General features: G+C 37.2%; 1 protein-coding gene across 2 annotated transcripts in view; it reads left to right on the top strand.

Moving 5' to 3' along the window:
- LOC143878000 (sec34-like family protein) overlaps nucleotides 1-15291 on the top strand; it is a 43752-nt gene that overhangs the window by 23584 nt on the left and 4877 nt on the right. For both annotated transcript variants that reach the window (XM_077380381.1, XM_077380382.1), the window contains exons 14-18: nucleotides 3758-3846; nucleotides 8718-8937; nucleotides 12784-12867; nucleotides 14644-14760; nucleotides 14914-14946. In XM_077380381.1, the coding sequence (XP_077236496.1) occupies nucleotides 3758-3846; nucleotides 8718-8937; nucleotides 12784-12867; nucleotides 14644-14760; nucleotides 14914-14946 (543 nt within the window). The remainder of the gene's footprint in view (nucleotides 1-3757; nucleotides 3847-8717; nucleotides 8938-12783; nucleotides 12868-14643; nucleotides 14761-14913; nucleotides 14947-15291) is intronic.

The raw sequence follows: 15291 nt of genomic DNA, 5'->3' as shown, positions 1-15291 counted from the left end.
AAACCAACAAATAATGGAAAGATGTTCTGATCTGAATTTCATTTCATTTCATTAATGTAGACAATGATATTTGGTAGGCAGCATCATTGAACTGCGTAGCAAAGTAACCATATCTTATGCATGGGATGTTAGATCGGCATGAGACCAGGGCATACCACTAGGTGTTCAATGTGATTAAGCCATTATGGATGACTTTCTTGCTTATCTGAGTGTTTCTATTTATTTGTGCTTATTCTATCATTTCCCAAAGTTTCATCTTAAAATTCATCATTTGCATATGTTTCCATACATTTCCATGATTTTACAAGATTTCCACCGAAACCGAAATATTTCCGTTTCCGTGCCATCCGAAACCTAATCCGAAATTTAAAACCTTGCACGTAAAGAAGTATGCGCTCTTTCCAGGGGTCTGTTGTTGTTTAGGGTTTGATCATATAGAAGCAAATGCGACAAGGGAAGAGCAAAAATAATGAACGAAGATTATTATTGACTCTCTTTCCCTCGCATAAGCATGGATACATATTTAGAAATCATCACATAAGTAAGACAACTATCCGTATTGGTTTAACAACATCGAACACCAAGTGACACGTGTTGTCGCTCATGTCTGATAATTTGGCACATACCATGCTTCACATGTAATTCACGTTAATAATAATAATACATTATACGCATACTACATTTCACATGCAGTTCATATAAATATAATTATGTAACACATACTGATATTGTTTATGATATACCACTAATACACTTACGGTTTTGGTTTCGATTTGCATTTTGGATGAAAAAGAAAATATTTCGATTGTTTCATGCTGGTTTCGATGGAAATTTAATACTGTAACGTGTCTTTCTTTACAATGCCCGATGATTTGACTAAAATACCCCTACAGAACATGTTATACTACAACTCTCCTCCTCAACCTGGGGAATTTGATCATATATCCCTAGCCTGGGACTAATGAAATCAATATGTCTTCGATTCAATGGGTTAAACACGTCAGCTAGTTGATCTTAAAATTTTACAAAAAGGTGGTACAGATACATCTCCACTTATAACCTCCTCACACACGAAATGACAATTGACTTCAACATGCTGGGTACGAATGTGGAACATCTCTACAACCTGGTTATCACATAATAACTTCATCACCAACTTTACTGAAAATCTCAATTTCAGTAATAAATGCTTCAACCAAGTCAACTCACAACATTAACAAAAAAAAACAAGTCCGCTCGTATTTAGTTTTCACCATCGCTCGATACTCAGCCTCGGAACTAGAACGGGACACCACTTTGGTTCTTGCATTTCCAGGTCACCGAGTTACTACCTAAACATGCACAATAACCTGTGGTGGACCTTTGATCATGTAGGTGCCCTTTAGACTTATAAAGACGGCCATGTCCAGGAGCTCTCCTAAGATACCGCATGAACCATAATAGTCTAGTGAAGAACACTACGAGAATCCATAAACTGACAGTACTGACAATGAATGGAATGTTTGGCCTGATAACAGTCATGTAATTTATTTTATACCCACCTGACGGCTCGTTTCAGATATTCAAACATATCTCCTTGATCAGCTCTAAGCATAATATTTGGATGCATTGGAGTCTCAACAAGCTATGACTTCTGAGACAAAGCTAGTCTTGTAGTTAGGCCTATCAAGCTCAATCCCAAGAAAATAACGAACCTTTCTCAAATCTTTGGTGTTGAACCTGTGCTGAAGAAATCCTTTCAAATCTTCAATGCCTTTAGTATCACTACTGATAACGAAGATGTCGTCCACATTACGTCACTAGAATGTAATCTTTTCATTCCATACTCTAATACCGCATCACTGAATTTGCCAAACCAGGCATTTGGAGACTGCTTGAGACCATAAATCACATTCTTCAACCTACGCACACTCACAGACATCCTATGAGCAACAAACCCTGGAAGCTGCTCCATACTCCATATAGACCTCTTCTCGCAAACTACCATGCAAGAAGACATTTTTGACATTTAGTTGATAGAATGGCAGATGAAGTTTAGCAACAATAGACAAAACTATGCAGGCAAATGCAATCTTAGCGACAGATGAAAAGGTTTTAGCGTAATCTATACCAGATGTCTGCATATGTTTTTTAAAGCCACGACAGAACACATGTTCATTTTTTTTTTTTTTGAATGGTAGCAATTTTATTAAAACGAAAAGGGGCAAGACCGAGAGAGTCACCCCAAAAGTACAAGAGCCGAAAAGAACAAAGATGGGAATAATAAAAGCAAAAATACAATCACAGAGGGAGGAAATCAAACATCTCTATCCCCGGCTTCCCCACACCACCAGTAGCCAGAGAATCCGCCACTTGGTTGGCCGATCGCCGTACATGCTTAAAAATAATTGAAGAATCGGCAAGCCGATCTTGAATTTCGTCAAAGTAGGATGATTGCCTGGTATTCCACCAATGAGCAACCCAAGGTTCCAGACTTTTATTAAAAAAGAATACTTGTACAAACCAGTGAACTGACCCCATCTCCAACGGTCCAAAGATAGAAATCATTCACATTCCATTGCACTGATCGGGGGGCGTTCGTAGTGACTGAGGGGGTCGAAGACCAAGAAGTGAGTTATTTATACCAAGCATTCTTCTTATGGCTAGATCCAATCTCCTGGTCCCTGCGGAAAGGAAAAAGAATTTCACGTTGGCGACTCTCTTAGCCATCTAATGACATTCATGGATTCTCCTTCCACAATCATCTAATCCATTGCTTCTTTATTTAGGCATTTTATCCCTTGGTGAATGGCTCTAACTTCTGCCTCACTAGCATCCACCGACCCGATAGGTCCGGAAAACACCCAAACCACCTCGCCCAAGGAGTCCCTCAAAACTTCTCCTATACCAGAAGGCCCCGGTTACCCAAACTATAGCCATCAAAATTAAACTTTAGAACTCTTGGTGGTGGAGGCTCCCATTTTTTAACGATGGTATCCTGCCCGTCAACACTAGAGCAAACCACCTTCCACACCTCCCATAGATCATAAGCCATGACAAAACGAAGCATAGGTAGAGTTCTCACCCAAGTAATAACCATGACATAACACATGTACATCTGCCTATTCTTTTCTTTTTTTCTTTGGATGACTGGAGTTAAAACCTTTGACCTTGATGCTATGGTGTCAGGGTAATCACCTCTAGGGAAAATGCTGAACTTCGCCTTTGGTAGTTTTGATGATTATGTCTTAGGGTAATCACCGCTAGGAGAAAATGCTGAACTTCGTCTTTGGTACTTTTAATGATTATCGGCAACGCATGCGAATGGATTATTCGTAAATGTTACAAGTGCATGTATACATTTGTGTGATATGTGCATGTCGTACCATGCCGTAACCTTGCACACATCCCTTCTCATGGGCACAAACACAGACATGCACCTTGTCCGTGTTTGCCTGTTTTCCACACATTAATGAAATGGTTTCCAGAGCTGCTTCTGAGAGTTGGTTGTCTCACATTCTTATGAGATTCTTTTGCTAAAGTTTCTTCCTACCTTTATGCACAACTTCTAAGTAACTTTTGTAGACAAATTTTCACCTGAAGAGTTTATATTTGTTACTTCAATTTAGATTTATTGATGATCAGATTTCGTTGGCAATTCAGTTGAATAAACAAAGATCGAATACTATTATGGTATATGAGCTTGAATTCTATCATTGTAATTATCCAAAAAGTACAATTTTTACATTTATATGATTGCCATTATTATAAATTACAGGTTTGTCAGCTTGAGCACCAACTCTTTGATCATTTTTTCCCATCCTCATCAGCAGATGTTTCAAGTTTGTCTCCTTTAATAGATCCTCTGTAAGTACATTCATGCACCTTTTCTACTGTTTGTTTTTAGTCTAATATAAATCTAAAGATAATTCCCTGGAATTAAAGTTTATCATGATATCTATTGGCTTCAAAAATTACTAAAGATACCCCAAATAACCAAAACAAGTTACCTTGAAGTTGTATCAATCTAGGTGCCCCCCCCCCTTCCTCTCTCCAAATTGATTTTGGGCTCAGAACCTTGGTGGAGAGTCAATCTTTTCTTTCTATTTTTCTTTCTTGGATTCGGATATGCTAGTTGCATGAGTTTTGAGGCAGTGGATTGTGTGCGAGGATCATTCCCGGTCAAGTCATTCTTTGGTTTGCTTACGAAGTGATGCGAAATCAAGTGATATTGGTGGGAAAAAGTGTGGTACCCCTCGGTCCCCTCCTATAACTTAAGGAACTTAAAAGCAAGGTTTTAAATTTCGGTGTCGGTTTCGGCCGAAATCATGTAAATAATATGATAATGATTTCATCTTTAAAAAAAATTTAACCGAAATGCCTAAAATTTCTGCGATTTCGGTGGAAATTTCATAAATTTCGGTGGACATATTTAAAATTTCAGTGGAAATTTTGTAAAAAAGGATTAAAAAACAGAAATTTCGGTGACATTTCAGAATTTCGGTGAAATTTCGCTGAAACCGTAAAGAACCGATTTCATGTAAATCACGGCCGAAACGGAAATATTTTGGCCATTTCATTTCGTTTCGGCTGAAATTTAAAACCATGCTTAAAAGATACTTGATGGACGCTTAAAAATCAGAATATGGGCCATAAGGTGGCTCCCATCATACTCTCCTGATTGAAATGATTCAAACTTGTCGAGTATAATGATTTGCATGGCGGTGAGACTTCTTCTATTGAAATCTTCGCACATGTCACATACGATTGTCCTTTGCAACGGATTAAGTACTTCTAACGCCAAGTACCTTTGGGCAGTCATGTCGGTGGTTTAAAGTAGTGTAATCATCAGGTGTGCTTTTAATGCATTCCTTGTAACATGTCAGCTTAGGCAGAAAGAAACTTAGGCTGTTTGCTTCATTAGGTTCGTAAATGTCTACCCGCACGTTTGCGATTAAATAGTAAAATTTTGTGAGGTCCAAATACTATGATCGGTGACACCTTTGAGCATGTATCAATTGAAGTATTATCTTAGATCTACCTTTCATGTTGTAGTTTTCGTGTAAGCTCTTTTTGTTGAGTATGGCGAATGATTCACCTCTTCCAGGGATGTTGGATAACACTTGTTGTTCTTTTGATCTTCAAATAATGTTCACATGCTAACTTCTGACAAAATCAACTCTGAAGGATGATGTCCTCTTTCACTCCTTAAGTAACGTGAGTGAGCCACGTACTATCGAAATTGTCGTTGGATCTCCAGTGCTACTCTCATTCACTGCTTTAAGTCGCCAAGTCTTTTTTGGATCCGTAGACAAGCAGATAGTGCTATTTATCGCACGAGCTTTGGCTTTTTTCGCTTTCTCCCCTCGAATTGTTCTAGCTCGTGGTGATTTCCATTCTTGAAAAGTCGTTAGAGGAACTTTTCCAAAAAATTGATCTCTCGTATCAATCCAATGAACAACAGGTGGTTTTTCCATTATGCATATTTTTGCTTCAATAGTAGCCACCACTCTAAGGCATGGACGCCAACGTTATCCGTGTAGTGTAAAGCATTTGTTTGCCTCCCAGATTATAATGCCACAAATACGACTCCAATGCTTCTACCCAATCAAGACATTCTCGTTTTCTAAGTATATAAAATGCTGGTATGTCTCTATTCCTCTTAGTGTATTGATTACTATCCACATGATCGGATCTTCTCGTCGCTATTCTAAGCCATTCGAACGTAGGCTCTGATACCAAATTGACACAAATCGGGATTCGCAAATTACTTTTATGGGAAGAGAACGAAAGAGAGTAAGGAAAGAAACGGAACAAAATCAATTAATAAATCAAGATCAAGAAGGAGAAATGTCAAGAAAGAAATCAAGATAAAAAAAGCAAGGGGTAGAAGGGCGTGGTTTATGAACCTAAACTTTGGAGGGTGCAAGGAGTAGAAGGCAACCTCTTATGAACCCAACCTTAGGGGGTAGGAGAGGAGAGGAGGATATGTGAGAAGGGAGAATGATAGCAAGAGAGGTGGTGAAATGTGAGAGAGAGAGAGAGAGAGAGAGAGAGAGAGAGAGAGAGAGAGAGAGAGAGAGAGGAGGGGGTAAATGATCCCTTAATGAGGAGAAATGGAAGAGAAAGAAAGGAAAAGAGGACTTTAGGGATAGGAGATTGACTTGATATGGAACATCACTCAATCAACATAATAAAGCATCAAGTTTCATTTATTTTGAAGTTAATAGGCGTTTTATATTATAGGATATGCAAGCTATACGAAGATTGGAAAAAAGAACACAAAATCCTCATTGGAAAACAACTCTTGGTCTAATAAGTACTCCTATTAAAAAAAAGTACTTATTATTATACAACCGATCAAAAAAAAAGTACTCCTATTATACTTAAACTACTAACTCATTGTTGAAAAAGGCACAAACACAAAGCCTCTCTTATATTGCAATGTGGGCCCTTGTGGTCACTAAACAACTGATTTGATTAATTACGAATCACTTAAATGCCCCTATCACTTAATATTTTCGTAATAAATATGTGAGCCCCATTTTAAGCACCCACAACTTAAAGAAACTAAGTGATATTGGTGGAAAAAGACTGTCTGATAACTTAAAAGACATAAAAGGCACCTAAAGGGCAATTAAAAATTAGAATATGGGCCCTACGATGATCCCCATCATGTAGGAAGAGAATCCAAAAATGGAGTGGAGACACTTTGGAATGTTCTGCTGTACTCCTTAGGTAGTTGGGTGCAAGCTCTTTTCTGGACCCTAGTATTAAATCAATGCAATGGGTAGATTGAAGAGGAGGAATGTTACACTAGCAAATAGATTTGTGATATGCAAAGAGGAAGATGGATTGGCAATTCAACTTCTAAACTGTAAGTTGGCAAGGAGAATTTGGTTTGGGTTGGTTTGGCTTCTCCCATGTTCGTTGAAGCTCTAATCAAGGGGTAGAATTGCCATTACATTGGGAGTGTATGGGTTGAATACTTTCATGTCCATGGTCCCTTATGTGGGTTGTTAGGAGCACTGTTTGAAAACTCTCTGTGTTAATCGTCGATTCGCTTAAGTTTGAGTCCTTGTCCGAGTCCATGTTTTTCCATTCCAAGTCAATCAAAACTCCTGATTCACCCAGGTTAATGAAAATTTGACCACTTCAAGCAATGACTCGTTTCAGTCAACTCTCTTTTATTGTGGCAAGTTCTCACATGAGTCCAAAAGATGGAACATTGATTTGGAGCAAGGTTTTAAATCTCGGTTTCGGTTTCGGTACGAAATTTCGGACGAAATCTTGTAAAAATTTCACCGAAATTTCGGAAATTTCCGAAACGTTTCACAGAAATTTCCGAAATTTCGGGTGAAATTTTGTACTTCACCAAAACGTTTCACCGAAATTTCCGAAACGTTTCACCGAAATTTCCCCGAGATTTCCGAAATTTCCCCGAGATTTCCGAAATTTCACCGAAATTTTACCGAAACGAAACGTTTCGGCCGAAATTTCCGAAACGTTTCGGCCGAAATTTCCGAAACGTTTCGGCCGAAATTTCCGAAACGTTTCGGCCGAAATTTCCGAAACGTTTCGGCGAAATTTGGTACTTTTCCGACTCACTGTGAATTTCGTTTCGTTTTCCACCGAACGTTTCGGCCGAAATTTAAAACCATGATTTGGAGTATGTGTTTGGAGAAAGATAGCAATGAAAAGAAAGTGGCTAAATGGGCTCGGCCTCCTCCAAACTCCATTAGCTTCGCATCGGGAAATCTAGGACCAATGGGAAATGGAGCAATCTTTACTGGTGGGGTTAATTTATGCATACTCTTGTCTTATTGGTATCACCGATTCTAACGAGACTGAGACTAGTGCTTGAAGGAAATGGGTGGGAGATTTACTTGGGAACTCAAAGAGGATGGGCCCTCAAGAATAGTGCAGGTGTTTGGTTAATATCATCAACGAGATTGCCATTGGGATTAGGGAGAATTATATTACTTTTCTTCTTGGTTTTTTTTCATGTTCCTAGGCGGGCAAAGGAAGTGGCAGACAAATTAGCAAAGTTTGGGGCCAGTAGAGATTCTATGTATATGGGCAACCTTTGCCCCTTTTGTAAAGTTCTATTTTATTTTATTTTTTAAATTTTTTGGTATATTTCTAGTTTTTATCTTGTTCAATTAAATTTGTTGTCTTTTTTTTTTATTTTTAAAAGTGGATTATGTTCAACTGCTTTTTTAGTGAAAGTTTCCATGGAATTAGAAACCAGCGCTTTTTCATAAACTGAAGTTTAATGGAGTAAATTACAGTTAGGACATTTATCTCATGAAATAAAGTAGCTATGGTTTCCTGATACAACATGGACTTGATAGTTGACACAGAAACTGGAAAATACTGCTTTTACAATCCATATCAAAGCATGAACACAGTCACAGTTACAATGTTGCTACATGACATGAAGTTTCTGGGTATCAAAGAAACGATTATTGATTCTCTAAGATGCTCCTCTCTTATATTGTTTTTTTTTCTTTTCCTTCCGTTACTTTTTTATTGCTTTCCATAAATGCTTCACAAAGGCCGTTTTCTCTACAAAACAAGATTCATGGTCAACCTCCCAACTCATCTCTTATGCCTTTTTCCTTTTCCCTTTTCCCTTTTTCGTACAAATGTTGATCTCTCTTTCTAGTCCTTTTAGCTTTCCACCTTTAACTTATATCAATATACCAAAGTTTACACATGCTACCTAATTTTTTCAGGTGCACTTACTTATATGATACACTACGCCCAAAACTCATTCATGAAGCAAGTCTTGATTCTCTTTGTGAACTTGTTGATATTCTTAAAGTTGAAGTTTTGGGAGAACAACTTAGTAGACGGAGTGAGTCTCTAGCAGGATTACGCCCCACGTTACTGAGAATTTTGGCAGATGTTCATGAACGATTGACTTTTCGTGCTCGAACACATATTCGTGATGAGGTATTTGTGTGGGAACTTATTTCTCTTTATCAATTCTTCCATCGTGGTGTTATTCTCTTTCATATTTAATTTAGTATTAACGACAATTTGTTTGGATGCACAGTAAGGTATCATATTCTGTGATATTGTATTGTTGCATGCATATTTTCTTTCAAATTATAAATTTATCGTAGAAGAAAGATTGTCATTTGGCAGCTATTGTGGTGATATTTAGTTTAATGTCTTTATTAAAGGGAACAATGCTCATACATTCAAATGTTCTCTATTGTGCAATTTGTAACTTCTTATGAAATTCCCCGTAGATCTCACTGAATTTGATTTTTGCATCAACTAATATTTGTGGTTTATGAGTAACCGAGTAGGTGGCGATGCTAACTATTCTCACTCTCGAGTTTATTTTCTTATATTCCTTGCAAGCATCATGTTCTTTATGTAGTATATAGTATATACTCATTATAGATGAGCAGATTCCATATATTTGTTTGATCAGTTTCCTTCATTTTCCTTTTGTTTTTTGTATCACCTTTTTCTTGTATGCATTGCACGTAATTCTACTGCCCAATATCCTCCTAGAACCATGGTCTATCTTATCCCGTCTAAATCTAATACTAAATTCAACTTCACCTGACAACTTCCAAACATCCTAGCCATTGATCCTAACCACCAGCTATATAAACCACTCAAAGCCCTTACATCGGTCTTTTCATGAAATAACTTATAACTCCTTTGAAGAGCCTACTTCTTGTACCCAGGCTTCATTGACTCCTTGCCTAACAAAGCCAAATATGTTACTTTGCGCTCTTTGCCTTGAGGCAAAAGAGTCTATCAATCATATTTTCATTCACTATAGGGTTGCTAGAGAGATCCGGACCTTTATCCTAAACCTGTTTGGCATTGCTTGGGTTTTCCAAACATATTATCAAGCTCTTCGACGAATGGATCTTTCATGATTTTAAATTTCCACTGCAACCGACACGAAACAACTGATATATTTTCTATTTTCATCACCACCGAAATGTATACAAAAACTAAAACGCATACCAAAACCAAAATCGTATGTGTATTAGTGATACACTATACCAGTATGTGTTACATAATTATATGGGATTTGCTGGGGTCCATCGCAAAAGGCATTTCGCAGATGGTCTGTTGCATGTCGGACCAGCCACCTCGTGAATAAAGACAAAAGCTGCTGAAAAGTGAGCCTGTGTGGCTGGTCTGACATGCGACAGACCACCTGCGAAATGCCTTTTGCGATGGACGTTAGCAATTCCCTAATTATATTTATATAAATTGCATATGAAATGCAGTATATGCGTTATGTGTACATATTTATATGAATTACATGTGAAATTTGGTATGTAATAGATTCTCAGCGTGTGTGACAATGTATGTCACTAGGCGTTCGATGTTGTTAAACCATTATGGGTGGTTTTTTCGCTTATGTGATGATTTTTTAGTGTGTTTTTGTGCTTATTCTGGCACATGCTGGAGTTTCATCTTAAATGTTCATCATTTGCCTATGTTTCCATACTTTCCATGATTTTATAGAATTTCTATCAAAGCTTCCATTTAAAATTGACATTTTTTCCATTTTTGTCACATTTGAAACGTATGCCAAAAGTTGTCCGGATTGATAATTTTAAATTTCCACCAAAACCGATACAAAACAACAAAAATGCTTCCATTTTGATCCCCTTTGAAACACTATCGAAACTGAAATGCGTAACGAAACCAAATCCATAAGTGTATTAGTGGTATACTATACCAGTATGTATTGTATAATTATATTTATATGAATTTTATGTGAATTGTGGTGTATGCATTATGTATAGATATTTATATGAATTACATGTGAAATGTGGTATGCAAGGTTTTAGGTTTCGATTTCGGAAAAAATGGAAACATGAAGGTTTCGGATGGAAAACCAAATTTTGTTAAATCACGAAAACGTATGGAAACATATGCAAATAATGGACATTTAAGATGGAACTTTAGGAAATGAATAGGCACACATACACACTAAAAACCATCACATATGTAAAAAAAATCACCCATAGTGGTTTAATGACATTGAACAACTAGTGACATGCGTTGTCACACTTGTCTGATAATTCAGTACATATTATATTTTACATGTAATTCATATAAGTATTTATGTTCAATGCATACGCCAAAATTGACACAAAATGACCGAAATGTTTTTGTTTTCATTCACACCGAAACACGGCGAAATTGAAACACTTAACGAAACCAAAACCATAAGTGTATTAGTGGTATATATACTATACCACTATGTATTGCATAATTATATTTATATGAATTGCATGTGAAATGTGGTTTATGTATTATCTGTAAACATCCTATCTATATGAATTACATGTGAAATGTGGCGTGCAAAGTTTTTGGTTTTGGTTTCAATATTTGTTTCGATCGTGACAGAAATGGAAGCATCTCGGTTTCAGATGGAAATTTTTGTGGAAATCCTTTTAAATCACAGAAAGATTTGGAAATGTATGCAAATGGACATTAAGATGAAACTTTAGGAAATGGTAGAATAAGCACAAATACACAACGAGAAACCATCACATAAGCAAAAAACCACTCTTAATGGTTTATCAACATAAAAAACCTAGTGACATGTAATTCATATAAATACGTATACATAATATGTACACCACATTTCACATGCAACTATTATAAATATAATTATGTAACACATACTGACATACCGGTATTGTACAGCCCTAATAAACTTACCGATTTTGATTTTGGTAGAAATGCAAATATTTCTGACGTTTCGTTTCAATTTCACTGGAAATTTAAAATTGTGGTAAGTATTGAATTATCAGGCATGCGTGACAGTGCATGTCACTATGTGTTCGATGTTTTTGAACCATAATAGTGTTTTTTGCTTATGTGATCGTTTTTCGGTATGTATTTGTGCTTATTCTTGCACTTCTTGAAGTTTCATCTTTAATGTCCATTGTTTGCATAACTTGCCATATATTTTTGTAATTTTACAGGTTATCACCGAAATTTTCATCCAAAATTGAGTTGTTTCCATTTCTGTCATGACCGAAATGCATATTGAAATCGGCACTTAAAACCTTGATTGGATTGAGGTCTGTGTAAGTGTGAACAGCTCCCCTTCTCCTAAGTGGTTCCCTTCTGCTCCTGGGCAAATTTCTGCCTCGTTAGCATTCTTTTTGCCAATAGGACTAGAGAAGGGCGACTTAGTAATCCCATTCTAATCTCTGAGGAGAACCCCATGTCTGATGGACCTGGCTTCCCCAATCTGGATTCATCAAAATTCAGCTTAGTGGACTCTAGGGACCTTGACAACTTGATCTTGGAAGGCGAGTCTTAATTTTATTAGCCAGATGAATAGCATCTTTTCTCGTGGAGATTTGGTGATCCAATTGAACAGATTCTGGACCGGATAGATGGTTACTCTGTTACTTTTTAGCATGTTAGGCATTTGGCTAATCATGAGGCCCGTCGTCTCATCACTCGTTCAAGTGTAGATAGGATAAATCTGAGTTATTTTTTGAATTTTCTCTCTGAGGCTGTATCCACTGTTGTTTTCTTTTGTTTCAACTTGTTTTTTTGCCATCTCGGTCCCTCGGAATTTGCAATCTTTCTTCACCTTGATCGCCTAGAAAGCATTGCAGTACCTTTTTGCAGTCTATTGATCCATTTAATCATCCTTTTCTACTCATCTATACTTTCTTGTTGCACAATCGTTAATATGCTATTCCTTGCATACCTAAAGAAAATGTTGTGAAAATTACTGGTTTTCAAATTGTTTAGATTTTAATTCACGCATTCTTTTGTTTCTTGTAGATAGCAAATTACCTTCCCTTTGATGAAGACTTGGACTACCCTGCAAAGCTAGAACGATCTGCTGAGACAATGTCTGGAACTACTGTGAGTACGCATTGCTAGCACAAAATCATACTCCCTGGAAAGTGCATGTTTTTATATTCATTTTTCTTGTTAGCTGTGACATTCATACTTATCTCCTGACCCCCAATGAGTGTGTTCATTGACTGAGCTTCTGTAGAATGTATGCATGTTACTAGAGGCTTTAGGGGCTTGATTTAGTGTTCAACTGTTCATAGTTTTTTAACACTAAATCTTAGTCAACGTGGCCGAAGAAAATCGTAGTCAACTCGGCACGACTCGGTCGAGTGCTCCGTTGACGTTGCTGAGTAGTGGTTGATGTGGTCATAATTCGTGAGAGTCAAAGGAATTTTTATTGACTCTGTAGGGCAAAACATGGAACGCGGCGGCAAAATGCAGAACGCGGCCAAGGTAAAAGGGAGTCCACGATGACGCGGGGGAGTTTTAAAACTATGGAAGCAGCTATTGTTGTTTTTAACTTAATGGATCTTGCTTACTATAGAAAGAAAGTTCTCCTTAGGGCCAAAGTTTTAGGATTTGGAATTGGAATTGAAATGTAACTCGATTAGTATCTGAGTCCCAATTGACTCTAAACTTGGTTGAATACCTGATCAAGTGAACTTTTTGCCTGTGCTGTGGACATGGATTCGTGTGTCGAGTGTCGACATGGATACGAGGTGTCCGACATGGCTAACCCTAAAAATCTAGAAACGATGGCACGCCCATACGCGTACATGTAAAATTTCAGATTACTAATCACAATTTACAATAAAATAAGGGAAATTATTTCTGCGCTCCAACTTTTGTCATGTAGTATTTAAAGGGCTGTCAGAGGAATATTACGGTTCTCAAAAAGCTCTTAAAGCCCTTAAATTACTACACGACAAACATGTGGAGCGCATGTTTATCAAAACATTGTTGCGCTGAAATCATTTCCCTAAAATAAATATGATATTGATTTAACAAACTAATAGATCTTAGGATTAAGCAACTATAAGTCTCAAAGAAACATGAGATAATCAAATATCGATGCATTCATCTTTCTAATATAGTTTTCTCGAGTCTCCAATGTGCATTGAGAAGAGGTCAATCTGATACAAATGAATATAATTTTGGAACAACGTTCATTTGGTGTTTTTTGGGGAAGGGGGAGCTAAACACAATAATCAATAATAACTAATGGGATTTGCTAGAGTCCATCGCAAAAGGCATTTCGCGGCTGGTCTGTCGCATGTCAGACCAGCCACCTCGTGAATGAAGACACCACCTCGTGAATGAAGACAACAGTTTTTGTCTCCATTCACGAGGTGGCTGGTCTGACATGCGACAGACCAGCCACGAAATGCCTTTTGTGATGGACACTGTACAATAACATCCCGACACGCCCACATTAAGTTTGATAGTTCTGGCCGTACATTTACATTTCGAAAGGAGTGTGGACCTGTGTATTTGCTGCAAACTCAAAGTGTCAGCTTAATCATAGCTTTTTGCTTTACATAGTTTCCACAATATAAAATCATACATAATATAACATATCATAAAGCGTCACAGACCACAAGATTCACAACTAGTAATCACAGACCACGAGATTCACAACTAGCAAACTTAATAATCATAATTTACAAAAGGTGAAGATTTAAAATCATGGTTCCAGATTCTGTTTGAGACTGAATTTCAAAATTCCGATTGTGCCTGAAGCTCGACTTGACTTGAGTTTTTCTACTACTACACTGAGTCCTTAAATCTTTTCTTAGTCTGAATGTCTGATGTGGCAATATTCTCTTTGCAATCTAACTATAGGTTGATGAAAACCCTGACATTTTCAAGACTTTGTACCCGCCATTGGAGAAAACATTATCATGTCTATCGAAGCTGTATCGTTGCTTAGAATCTGCAGTTTTTACGGGTTTGGCACAGGTAATTGGGTTTTCTTACAGAAGCCATGCTTAAATATTGTCTCTTATCACCAATCCCAAAAAAAAAAAAATCTCTCTTATTCATTACATAGAACTTTATTACCCTCTTTTTCTGCTTTTTCTGTTAATGTTTTTGCTTCCTTATCTCTTCCAGGAAGCTGTAGAAGTTTGCTCATTATCCATCCAGGTAAATTTGCTAGCACCTATTTCAAAAATGGAAAAAAAAAACCCTTATAACTCTTATTCATGTCAGTCGTTGATTGATCTACCACTAAGTACTGCTTGAGTGGGTGAAGGTTGAGCTGGTAGTCTCATGATCTGATTTCACTCTTGGGTTTGGTTTAAACTTACCCACTGGGAAAGATGCTATATAATTTATCTCTATGTGCTTGTGATGTTTACAGAACTTTCAAATATTATTATGCATTGTTTTGTGAATGAAATGATGACCTGGTTTTGATGGGTGATACAAAATTTGATTAATAAAAATTACAACACTAAAGACCCTGGGGAAAATATCCTCCCTACTGCA

The sequence above is a fragment of the Tasmannia lanceolata genome, unplaced genomic scaffold (genome assembly GCF_043159265.1).
Source record: "Tasmannia lanceolata isolate RefF3 unplaced genomic scaffold, GAP_Taslan_0.1 ptg000005l, whole genome shotgun sequence".
NCBI classification, from domain to species: Eukaryota; Viridiplantae; Streptophyta; class Magnoliopsida; order Canellales; family Winteraceae; genus Tasmannia; species Tasmannia lanceolata.
The sequence above is the reverse complement of the archived record's forward strand: the minus strand, read 5'-3'. Positions and strand labels throughout refer to the sequence as shown.